Genomic DNA, 13,490 nt, shown 5'->3' on the forward strand with positions numbered 1-13,490 from the left:
GTAAAGTGTTCATTACAGTAAATTATTACCAGTTTTTTAGTAAATTAAATTATATCCCTTGATTTTCATCGCCGTGCTCTCATTTCCGTGGTTTTCGTGGTCAAAATTTGCTATGGCAATGAAAAAAAATACACGGGAATGAAAAAAACATCATCGCCGTGCCTTGTAAAACAGTTTCCTTTCATTGCCGTGGCCACGTGTTTCATTTCCGTGACTTATGTTTTCGTCGCCACTGGACAGGAATGTATCTATTTATAGTTATATTATAAAAATAATATCATGTGTGACTGAATTTTTACATATTATATGCTATTATTATTGCGTATAAATTATTAGTATTTATTTCTGTTTCAATTATTAACTTTATCATTGAAATATTCTTGTACACTATAATAACATTTCATTGCCATGGACGCCTGTTTCATTGCCGTGCATGCATGTTTCATCGCCGTGGCACGGAATTTTCAATCTTGTATATCTCGTTAGTTTTTTAAGCTATCTGCTAGATATTAAGCAAAACTGCATATCTGATCAAAAACTTGAGTAAACACTATTTTTTATTGTTCTAAAGTTGAAGAATAAAAAATCCACGGAAATGAAGATTTTATTAGACCTGTTGAAATTCACCCATGAAACTTTTTTTAAACCACCTCTTTCATAAATCTGCTTATTTACAGCCTTGAATGAGAAAAATCATAAGTCATGATGACATACAAAACATGACACAAACTTCTTTATACGTCACATTATTTTAACTCGGAAATGTAACAAATTTTTTGGACAACATACAAACCAATAACATTTAGCAGTAAACATGAAAATTCGCCGTGAATTGCTATCACTTATAGCGCGGCAATGGCAGTCGGTTCGCGTAAGACGGTATGTCAAACCCCTTTTGGTAATGTGTTTTTTTACCCATATATTATAACTTAAAAACATTTGACCACTTTCTTACTGCAGCTTAATATTTAAAATGAAATCTGCTGTAAAAAATAACCTTTTCACAATAGGATGTCAGACGATTCTCTCGCCGTCACTGACTGCGGGCCCAACATGGAGGAGCGTCACATATGCTCCGTGGATCCTTTGGACCCTCAAAAATGCTACCCGGAGCCAAAAGTAGTGATCATCGGAGCAGGCATGGCGGGCTTGTCGGCCGCGGCCAGGCTCTCGCAGCGCGGCATCAACAACTTGGTCGTGCTTGAAGCTTACGAGAGGTAAAATAAACCTTACGCTTCTAATAATATAGCTACAGTTTGAATGCCTTAGTTTAACTTTCACCAAACAATCTCAAAGGTGATTAAGAATTCCAATTACAGTAAAATATTTTCTTTTATAGACCTGGAGGTCGAATACACTCTTGTTGGCTCGGAGACATCGTCGCTGAACTAGGTTCACACTGGAAACCAGACAACGCGTTCACACATCCCATTTATACGATGTCTGCTACCGAGGATCCTCCACGTCCAGGTGTTCCCGGTTCAGAACATACTCGAGGACTATTCAACCGAATCGTGACCGGTAAAATGCCATTTCCACCAACAATTAGTGCCTATCATAAGTTTAGGCAGATTGAACAAGAGGCTGCACAAATATACTGTCTCGGAGGCAGTAAGCAAGCAGGCTCACTAATTAATTTCATAAGTTTGAGGATTCAACAAGAACTGCACGAGTATCCTGACGATCAACAACATGACGCCGCAAGGATAATGTTTGGACTGTCGCACATGCTGAGCGCGCGGTGCGGCGACGACACGGCCATGCTCTGCGCTGACCATATCGGATGCTTCATGAACATGCCCGGCGGCGAAGTGCGTGTTCCCTTAGGATTAGTGGGAATACTAGCTCCGCTTCTGCGACAAATACCCGAAGGAGCCATTCGATATTGTAAGCCAGTTAACTGTATCTACTGGGGAACTTCGCAAAAAGAAGGTTATCGAGCCACCGTTTGTACTACAGACGGGGAAGAGTTTCCTGCTGATTATGTCATCGTTACCGTGTCACTTGGAGTGTTATTTGCAAACGCTGTGAAAATGTTCTGCCCTGCATTACCAGCTTCCAAAATGGATGCTATGCGATGCCTCGGATTCGGATACTGTAATAAAATCTATCTGGAATATTGTCGTCCCTTTTGGTTTTGGCACAAAGGAAATTTAAACTTCAAATTCTGCTGTAATGAACTTTGCGATCGTCCCGACTGGACTAGAGGGTTGACGTCAATAGAAGTAGTTCCAAATAGTAAGCATGTGATGTGCGCTTGGGTCGTTGGCCAAGAAGCTATGATGATGGAAGGTCTCTGCGACAAAGACATAGCTGAAGGTCTCACGGAAATATTGCGCATTTCGACAGGAAACCCTTGCATACCATATCCAATAACAATTTTGAGGTCGCATTGGACTTCAGATCCATTCTTCTGTGGAGCTTATTCTTATGATTATTTTGGTTCTGAAGGGCAAGCACAACGTGCATTGGCATGTCCGCTGCCGGGGCCCAGCGATCCTATACCTCCGATCCTCCTGTTCGCCGGCGAGGCGACCGTCCCGGGCCACTACGCGACCGTGTCTGGTGCTAGACTGAGTGGTGTAAGAGAAGCTGAGAGAATTGTACATTTAACAGCACAGTATAAAGGTCCACCTTTACCTGTAGCTGTAAAAGAAAAATGTAAAAAAGAAGAGAAAAAAGCTGAATGAAACCATTCTAAAGCATTGTTATAATGCAGAATTTTCTAAGTCAAATCCTTCGTCCCTTGTCACAAAGTGAGAAATATATGCAAAGTTTCTGTTTTACTCGTTTAATATTTTCATCCGGAACTCATGTCTACGTAACTACTAACTTATCTCTGACAACTTGGGCGGGACTTTCTGGTTCCTGTTGTTAGTTTTGAAACTAGAATGATACTCGACTTGCGTGATGTCCCATCTTATCTCGCTTTGTTTGTTGGAGTGCAATAAATACGGTGTTGTACTTACAAAGGGAGCATTTGTCAGCTGTTTCTGGTTCCATCTTTAAATCTAAAAACCAGTGATGTAACCAGTGTATTGTCGGCATATTTTGTCCATTTTGCACATTTTTCCGAATTTATTGTCGTAGAGATTTTATAGCTATCGAATTCGTGTCAGAAAGTACTCCTAACGAGGGAGTTACTGTTGCTGTCGGGCTGTAAGTGGACAAATGTCATAACACACTGAAATTGTTATGACCTTATTGTCAAACTCAATTTTGTTTGGACTAAGAAAGCATTACGGCAAGAAACATGGGATGTGGGGTAGTTTTGTTTATAAATTGATGAAAAATAACTGACAACCTCTCCCCTTTTTGATTTTTTTTATGCAAATGATGGTTACGGAGTATTTCATATAGAAAAAAGATAGTTATTTTAATCTTAAGACTGCTGTTACCTAAAAAATGTTAGTATTTAAAAAAAAACCTCAACCAAAAACGGGAATACCAAACGGTTTGTTAAAACATACATTCAGAGTACGGTCTGTATTCAAACAATTTGCATAGACCCCATACGTAATACGTAATGGTGGAGTATAGCCGACTGATTGAGCCATTGTACACCATGTTTGCACATCAAGATTGAATGTGGACGCAGAACATACGGCAGTACCTACGTTTAATGGCCAAAGCTCTCCCATTCGCCCTCATTGCACTTAGTTAAACAGAACTGCTTTGATGACGTAATAAAGGTTCCCTATTACCTGAGGTTCCGTCGGTCTATCCAACTGTTACCAGGCTGTATCTCATGAACCGTGATAGCTAGGCTGTTGAATTTTTCGCTGATAGTGTATTTTTGCTGCCGCTGTAACAATAAAACGACATGAAACTTTGCACATTGCACCCCAAATTTAGGTTAAGCAAGGGTTGATATGGCTGTATCAACATGTTTTTATTTCTGACCTAGTTGTTTATCATTCTAACTTGTTTATATTCAGCCTATATGTACGGAACCCCCAGTGTCGTGAATCCGACTTGCACTTGAGTTTTTTTTCGTTACTGTAATTTTTGCATTTATTATGTTTACTTCGCATCTGTTTTGAAGGATATTCTTATATTAATAATAACGAAAACCTATTATAGACTTCAATAGACTGGGGTTGGACCTTGGTGTGCAGCACAAACCCACTCTGTATCAGAATAGTGGGGTATAAAGCTTCGGTAACAAGCTCTTATTATTGTTATTTATTATAAATGTCTACTGTTAGCGTGGAAACCGAATGGGTTCGGAATATTGTGGGCCCTGAAAACGGTCGGCGGATATTATCCGCCAGCAACACATTCCGAACATTAGTATCCGGACGAATAAATTCCGTCCTTTTGTCCCATCTTCGCGGATTTTGCCTTCCACAAACTTGGATATTTGAGATGGGATGCTCGTATCTTCGACACTGTTGTTTCTTTTCACTTTTCATATTTCGTTGGATACAAATGTAGATAACTGAATTTTTATGCCGTATTAGTGCAGTAGAGTTTGCATATTGATATGTAGCGTTGTTCTAGTGAATGGGCCCGTTTCACGATGTCTCGTTTGGTGGAGATTGGCGTCATCAAGTACATGTAATTGACTTGTAGTAAAGATGTCTTAGGAGTGGCCATGTCCGGCAGCGGATCTCGAAAATTTATTCTTTAAAAAACGAATTGATTGATTAAGTAGACGATAGAATAGGAAATCGTTTTCCCCTTGAGTGTCATTTATGAAGGCGTATCATTTACGACACAACATTTTTACACCAAAGTTTATCCGAAACGGGGATTTAAACGTATCCAGACTTGGCTTAAAATCGAACTACAGTTTTACTATCTGCAGCAACTATAAAAACGTAAACGTTTGTGCAAAACGAACTTTTAATCAAGCGAATACGTGTTTCATTTCGGCTTTTGATTTTCCCTCTGAATATTTACGGATGAGCGTCAAATCCTTTGAAGAAAACACGTAAAGGATGGAAATAAAAGTGTTCAGCAATGTTTACGCGTTCTTGCGCCGAAGCTGGCACTTCGTTTCATACGAGTCTAGCGTTCTCTTTAATTATAAAATAAAAATTTATAGCTTTAGGGTAACGTTTTAAAAAAGCAGTATAATTTAGTTTCGTTAGTGAATTTTAAATTTGAACTCACAGGTTATTGCTAAAGCTTGTAACTAGAAATTGATAGACCTATAAAAATGTATTCATTTAAGCATCATCTTACGATATTAGATTGCATATTTTATACGATATTTGAATAACATCACCCGTCAAGTGAGAGACGGTCTCGAAACACGAACCCTTAGTATTCAGTACAAATGCGCTAAAGAAAAAAAAGAAAGAATTGGTCACCCATCCAATGTATGACCGCACCAAGCGTTGCTTACCTCGATATGTATTTTTTTTTTATTAACGGCAACAGATGTCTATCATCTGAGAAAATGCATGTCTTAGCTATTAAGGTTCATGAGATACAGCATGGTGACAGACGGAAAAACAAACTGACAACACAACGATGCCTTAGTAATTGGGTTCGAGTTTCCTTTTGGGTACAGAATTTTAATAAATCCATCATCGGTCTGAAATCAAGTTGTTTAGTACTAAAGCTAGAAGATGTTATTAGAAACTTTTCTATAGCAGTAAATTTTTCACCCCGAATCCATTGATAAAAACGGGTGCATTAAGAGAATATCTCAAGGTACCGAATTCGGTAGTACATTTTACAAAGAGAAAACTCATTTCATTCTTGATAGTCCTCATAACATCCTGCATATACAAGCCATAGCGTACATTACTAAAAAAAATTTATAGCATACAGAAAATTACAATGGATAAACTAGAAATGGCGTTCCGTAAGTCGCGGCGGCTGTGGTTTCAGCTCACGGAAAAAAACACCCGCAAATTAATTTTACTAATGTGTAATCTAGAATCCTTTGTGTGTGTCAGACTTTTTTAGAGTAGGTGTCTTATGCTTGTGAGAACGATGTAATTTTCCTGTAAGTTTTTTATATGGCAACTTACGAAATTTTGCTTGGTGTAAATTCAGGAAACTGATTCTTAGGAGATTTGTAGTTTCACAGTTTTGCAGCATCAGGTGACGATGAATTTTAATGTTTTTTTTGCTCGTTTTTATATGGCTTCTTACTGAATCGTCAAAATAAATTCAATCAAAACCCACTGATTATTTTGGGGGCCCAGAAAGTCTAAAAGCTGATTGTTAATGTTTGGGGTTTTTTTATAAAACTCGTGGCCAGTTTTTCTGAAGATAAATGCTGATTTTACTAACGAGCACTGTATAGTATCAAATATTTTATCCAAAAGCCAGACATCAACAATACCAAAAATGTGTCACTTAAAGTCATCCGAACAGATTTTCAGGTGCAACCTAAAGTAACATGTGTTTCCCTTTCGAAATAACAAACTTGTTACACGGACAAACATAAATGATTCTATTTCGTATCGTACGAACAAACCCCGCGTTATCCAGGCCTGTACCAAGAAGTCTTCATGCACGTCTCATATCGTTGCGTAAGCAGGACGGCGCACTAGACTGAGCATAGTGGTTTCTCGCTCTCACCACGGCAAAAGTCCTTGTTTAAGATCGCTTAGTAAGTCCTCAGAATGAAGTTCCGTCAGGTGAGTTACATCGTAATCAGTATCACGGTAAAATGGGAACTAGATTCTTCAAGACTGTAACTCAATTAGGTTTAAGCTCGTTGCCATGGCAACGGATCGAAGGTGATTTTATCTGCAGACCTCATCGGATCCAAGGATTTGGTTCTGCATTTGTTGGGAATAGTTCAGTGAATTCTTGCTGGGATTAATGGAAGGTGATTTCTTGATTGAAATGTGTTCCTTTTTAATACTTAATGCTCACAAATGCTTGTTTTTTTTTCTTTTCTTGCAGCATTGCTGCGCTTTAAAGTAACTAATAAGTATTTGCTTTGATTCGCAGTGAAAAAAGTTTATTTTCTAATATACCTTAATAAAAGTTAACACCCAGTCTTTAATTCTACCGCTGCATAAGGTTGTTATTGCAGGGTGTAATGTAATAACACCATTTTATTTCATCATTTAATAAAAATACAAACAAATTTGCAATTTCTCCATACAAAACAAGGAAACAGAAAATTACCTAAATAACTTCCCAATATTTCCCTTTAAGCGATTATTTTATGATCTAATATTGTGTTCCCCCATCCCCCAGAGCACTTGAATAACAAATATATCGTCAATTCCCACGGATTGATTCTAACGGTGATTGATGTTTGCTATTCTGCGAGGCTCCGGCGAGGACGCCTCGACAGCCTCTTCTAGCTGCGTCACTTTGATGAAATCAATAGGAAAATCAAATTGAGTCGATGACGATTTAGCTATTTAATGTTCATTCGAGCTATAAAGCAATTACTAAGAGTAATTTAATTACGGGAAAAAAGAAAATTACAAAACCGTTTTTTGTTTGTTGTAACAAAGATGAAAATATTTTATTTCCAAACACTAGGTACCTATTTTACCAATCTAGTGCGCACGTATCTCATTATTTAGATTTTATAAAATAGACGCAGACACACGTGACTGGCTTCACATCTCAACTATAATAAGATCGCAATGGGTATTGCTAAAAGGGGACTGGAGCTAACGACTATAATGGGCATAACAACCGGGGTCGAAGCCTTATCGAACTCTCCGAGGCACCTATCATTTTCTTCATCTCATTGTTGTATGTTAATTAATATTTAGTCTATTTGGATAAGAACGAGAGTAGTTTTCGTATTAAGGCTAAAGTTATAAGTAAAAATAATAAGTTTGCGAACGGCAGATATGTAAGAGCTGAGCTCTGTCGAGCTTTTCGGATGTAATGCGAAGAGTTTCGCGGAGGGCATTAACACCGTCGCAATGTGAGGGTGGCGTGCCCTCCGAGCCGCTCCCGGCTCGCACGTCTCTGCAGATGGCGGGCTGCGGGAGCACGCAAGAAAGCGTCGAGACAGATGCGTGACGCAGCGCGCAGGAGCGGCCCCCCGCGGTGCGTGCCGCGCCCCGCCGCCTGCCGCCGCCTCGCGCCTGCCGCCTGCTCCGCGCGACACATCTCACAGAACACATCGATAATCGCGTGGTGCGTGAGCCCGCTGCGGCTCGGACCGGGAGGTAGTGAGGTAGTGAGGCAGCGCGGTGCGGCCGGCGAGTGCCGCTGCAGGCGGTGCGTGGCGCGCGCGTGGCGCGGGCGGGGCGCGCGGCGGCCCGGGCGGCAGTCGCTCGGAGGCAGGCGGGCGGCTCGCGTCGCCCTGCGCTCTCTCACTGCACCGCTGCAACACTGCGCTCGCAAACTCGCGACAAGGTACGCGACGCGACACTACACCGCACGTTGCACATGTTACACATCACGCTCGTGCATTTTTCATTCATCACTTCGTAGTTTCTTGCTTTATTGTCAGTCTCATTCGGAACGTAGAGAGAACCTTCTCTGGCGCGCGCATATTACCTTAAACAATTTAAAAAATTTCGGTTCCTTTCGAAAATTACCTTGATACATATCAAAAATGAATCCGTCCGGGTAAGTAATAATATTAAATATATTCGACGTCTTCCTTAAGGTTGTAGCGAAATAAGAAACAGGCATGCGTAAGCTCTCTAATGGCAGCCGAAAATAATGGGAAGCTGAGAGAAAAAGAAAACGTGAAACAAATTTTAATTTAGTCTGTTGATCCCAGAGAAAAAGGAATTATTATTTATGTCATTTATTTTATAATGGTTTTCGAGACGCAAAGACTGCGCTTCGTTTTATCTTATAGAAGTTGTCATGAGGGAGAAAACAGCAAAAGCACTGGCCTGTTGCCAAGTGTCGACCGCGGCACACATCTTTCAGTAACAAAATATTTTAGAAATATCTGAGATATAATGCCCGAACATTTGAATGTCTGTAGTGTTCTGAAAATCTACATTATTTTCTGTGTACTGCGACTGTCATCGTTTGTACGCATCAGATTAATGTTATAAGCTACGCGCTCTTTATTTTAGATAACTCATTTAAATAGTTAGCAGCTTTTTGTGTAGGTTTTCTTAACAGACTTAAAGATGTTACCTCAATTTATGCTTCTACTAACGGCTCTGGAGGAATTTTGATTACGGAAAAATAAATCTCTAAAATGGCTACCTCATTTTCGTAAATTTAAATATTTTCTTTGAACCTTCTAATTTTATTTGACATTCTCGGGATAATTACTTCCGCTATAAAGAGATAAATTAAAAAGGAAAGTATCACCATAAACATTTATAAAAAAAAAACCGTCAGATGACGATGTTTGTACATCTTATTTATCTGTATGCAAAGGAATGTGGGACTAGAAGTAATGCGTTAAAAGAAAATTGATCCACTATTTGTTTTCAAGGATAGTATTTGGCACGTGTCTGCTTATTTCCTGATAAACATCACGAGTATCTCAAACTTGAGAGCTTCCACGTGAAGACGTTTCCAACTGAATCCGATATCCCTAGATCTTTCTAATAAAACTTTATTTTATCAGCTAGTATTTCAGAGCCATCGATTTTTGAAAATCATTTCCATCCAGTACTTCCCGTGAAAAGGGATCGGCCGCATGCCTCGTTATGTGATCACTTCGTTAAATTTATTTTGCCTTTATACTCTCATTAATAAAAGAGTGTATCGGTTGCCTTTAATCCCACAAAGGAAATTGGAGCCCCTTTTTAACTGTAGTGCACGTGGATCACCGATTTAACAGAAAACTAATTAAACTTTTTTATCGCCTTAAACCCCTAGTAGCTCGAAGCTTAATTCAGTACGCAAGAGGTATAGCGTCTTTTGTTTTCAATTATGAAGGGCAAACAATTAATAACCGTTCTGTTTTTACAAATGTTTGTTACAAAACTAATTTGGAACATTGTTGGAATTATTCATTTTGGACTGTATACGCGGGCGACGCTGAGCTCTCTCAAAACTTACAACTAACTTTCTGATGTAAGTAGGTAAATATGTAGTTTCTGACTTTGGCCGCGGACCCCTGACACTTCCAAACGCCTACTGGCAAATTCCGGAAAACTAATAGTCGAAGGCAAATTGTCATTTCACTTTGGTAGTTGCTGACGTTTGGGGCAATTTGTGAGCTATCCCCAAGAGATGCAATTTCCCCCTTCCGCCTAATTGCTCCCGAGGCTTGCTACTACAAAGCTAGTTAGGAAACTGTCTCTCGGACCACTTGTGCCGCCTCGACCCCAATCAATTATGTCCCACTGTACCCGGTGTGTCCCATGTTCACTAGGATTAGGCATAGTGTCTGCGGACGGAATCCTACGATATCCCACCATACTTACCACTCTCTTAGTGCTTCAAGCGGAGGTGATTATTAAAGGAAAATATTTATCTTTTCAAAGGGTTAAATTAGTGTTTGCTGGTTTAAATCAACCTTTGATACGTTTCCTAATTAGCTTCTGGAACATTCTCTTTGCATTTGTCTGTAATAAAGTGTGTGAGGAGTGAATGGAACAGTCGCGGCGCTATCCGAAGTCAATGCTACGTGGGATAAATGCGACCGCACATTGTGAACGGATGATTCGCATTCAGATTCTTTAGACTAATATTTTTTAGTGAGCGACATTGTGACGAGGTTTTCGCCTCGTTGCCAGACAATATAATGAATCTTTCGTGAATGCTTCCGAATGTAGTGACAGAAATATAGTCGCATACATGATTGTAACTCGGATAGTGTAATTAAACACAAACATTGTGTTAGCAAACATTACAAACGATTCGAATTGTGCAAATAATAATGTTAAAAATTAAATAACAATATTATTGTTTAATTAATTACGTTATGCTGTTTTCGATTCTATTTTAAACGGTAACGATTCCCGATTTTAATTTCAATTTTTAACATGATACATCCAGAGGCTTCAAAACTTAACAGACATTTCTGCCATTTGATCACTATAAACGACGGGTATTAAAGGTCATGTAGACTAAATAATAACTTTGATTATGATCATAACATTTTTCAAGCAGATAATGTTCTCCAATTCATTGCCTCTTTAGGTGTTTAAGGGCAAGATAAAGATACAGCAATGCTTCATTATAAGCTACTTACACACTTGACCCTCACTGCTCAGGTTTCGTGAAACCCTATACATTTGGTTATATCACAATGTCAAAAAGTATGCCTAATCTGAACTATGTCTGATACTCGAAGATATATTAATGATTCTTCCGATTCATGTAACAGTTTTAAACTCTGATCTTAGTGTTTGTGTACCAAAATACAGTTGGATTTAGTGTAAAACATATTTATTTTTTGGCGATCTAAGTATTTATTATTATTACTGCATGTTCACCTCGAATCTGCAAATGCTAAATGTAGAGTCGTTCTAAATAATAATAACAACCATGATTGATAACTCAAAACAGAAATAAAGTAATCTGAGGATTACCTAAGATTTTCATTTGATCCAGTTGAAAATAATGACTTCAGTAGATAATTACACAAAAAATGTTCTATAAATATTTTCCAAAATATTTTACCTTACTAATCAATTTGGTCAGTTTACACTTCAACAGTCAAACCACTATTACTCCATTTAATATCTCATTCGCCTGTAGGCATACGTATTGAATTCCAACAGAATTTAATTAAAATCTCCGTTGAATTAAAGGAACTATGAGACTACGAGTAAGCGGTAATGTTGAATGAGTTAAATGGGAATCACTAAAACAGAACTGACTAATGGCTCGTGGTTTTGGGTGTTTAAAGTAATGTTTAATTTTTGGACATTTTGTTTGACGGTTCAGTAAGTTATATGTATGTGGTTAACTGATCAAACATTTAAAATGTATTAAGTTGCTAAGATGCGTTTCCGTTTGCATCAAAATAGCTACGTTGGTTAGCAAATTCTATTAGTGTTAGGCAAATCAAATTTCCTCCTGCGGCTGATATGACTGTAAAGATGTAAATATTTAGACATAATTCAAGTATCAAATATCGCAACTATCATGTTTTCATGAATATAAACGGGGAATTTTTCAAGTCTGTTTTTGTAGAGCTTAAATGTCAGATTATCCTACAAAAATATCAAGCGCGGTGTTAGCGGGCGACTTACTTATTCCCGCATTAGTTTCCATCCCGCGGCGCGCTGCACCCACACTAGACGCGCCGGCTCCACTAGAACCTACTCGATCACTGCGCTAATTTAAAAACCCATCTATTAGTAACACTAACCTATACCTACTCAGTTATATATGCTACCAGTTTTTTCACGTATAAGTCGCCATCATTTTCCGAATCCAATTTATCACAAACTCACTCCACATGTGTTTGTCGCTGCTGTGACCTGAATTTTTACTAATGGGCGCCAATAATAAACACAATACATATTCTACGCGTCATTTAAATAGCTCCCGACTGGAATTCGTATTATCTACAGATATGGCCTCCAAAACTTGGTGAGCTAATATTCAAATAGATAAATCAAGTGTCTAGTCCAGCTTTTTTCACGGGGAAGATTGATGGAGAAATTTTGCAGAAATTCCTCTAGATGTTGATCGTCGGTTGTTACGAAGAGAGGGCTTTTGTACGAATGATAATACGGTCCGAGGGAGCGCTGTGATTGCACGGCCGAGATATGTTCCAGTTGAAAACTGGCTTAGTCACGTCCGCAGCCCCCAGGCTCAAGCGGTAAACAACGAGATATACACCCCAATTGTATATCGATAGGTGTTTGTATTGATCACTTCTTCATATCACGACCTGCTGCGTAATCGTGGCATTCAGCCTAATGCTATTCTTCGTTTTTTTCCATGCTCAAAGAAAATAGCTTTCCTTATTTATAGAAGTTATATACGATTAGGTTGTATCAAACATTGCGTGACTTACACCGGTACGTGTGTCATTTGCTGTTCATATGCTAACAATACACAAAATTCTTTACACAAATAAAGTACATAACATCTACACATCCATTGATCGAGTTTCATTAAAATGATAACCTCATATTCAGAATAGGATTTGCAAACAATTCGATTTTCAATTGTAAGTGAATCGCTCGCTTTGTACACAAGATAACGATTCCCATTCACGTTCATCTGGTTTGTTTTTTTACAATTTATTTTTATTTAATCTGTTGTGTTTTTGTTGCAGGTTCGTTCTCACCGACAAACAATAAGTTAGGTGGGAGTTGAGACGGTCGTGTGTCGAGTGCTAGATTTTCGTTAGTCATATTCGAAGTGCCTGAGTTTTATCTGTTAGAAGAACAATAATGGACAAGTCTGACGGTGTAGTGAACTTATATATCTGTGTAGAATTCTCTTGTGAACCGTTCCCGCGTTGAGGTGTTTTTTTTTCACTTCAAAGCGCTTCTGTGTTCACCGATTATGATATAAAGGTAAGTTGTTTTTCTTTTTAAAAGGATTGCACTTTGTTTTAATAGTTTTCATTTTGCTAAAAGTTTAAATGAAAGCAACCTTTTAGACCACTGCACGTGAAAGTTTAAGACTGTTTATTCTCTATGTGAACAATCCGTGTT

General features: G+C 38.6%; 1 protein-coding gene across 1 annotated transcript; it reads left to right on the forward strand.

The window, feature by feature from the left end:
* The first annotated feature begins 684 nt into the window (after positions 1-684).
* On the forward strand, positions 685-2,786 carry LOC113501523 (peroxisomal N(1)-acetyl-spermine/spermidine oxidase-like). Its single transcript, XM_026882707.1, has 3 exons — positions 685-879; positions 1,011-1,217; positions 1,340-2,786. The coding sequence occupies exons 1-3, from the start codon at positions 815-817 to the stop codon at positions 2,688-2,690; spliced, it is 1,623 nt and encodes a 540-aa protein (XP_026738508.1). The 5' UTR covers positions 685-814; the 3' UTR covers positions 2,691-2,786.
* The last annotated feature ends 10,704 nt before the right edge of the window (positions 2,787-13,490 follow it).

The sequence above is a fragment of the Trichoplusia ni genome, chromosome 15 (assembly GCF_003590095.1).
Source record: "Trichoplusia ni isolate ovarian cell line Hi5 chromosome 15, tn1, whole genome shotgun sequence".
In the NCBI taxonomy this organism is placed as follows: Eukaryota; Metazoa; Arthropoda; class Insecta; order Lepidoptera; family Noctuidae; genus Trichoplusia; species Trichoplusia ni.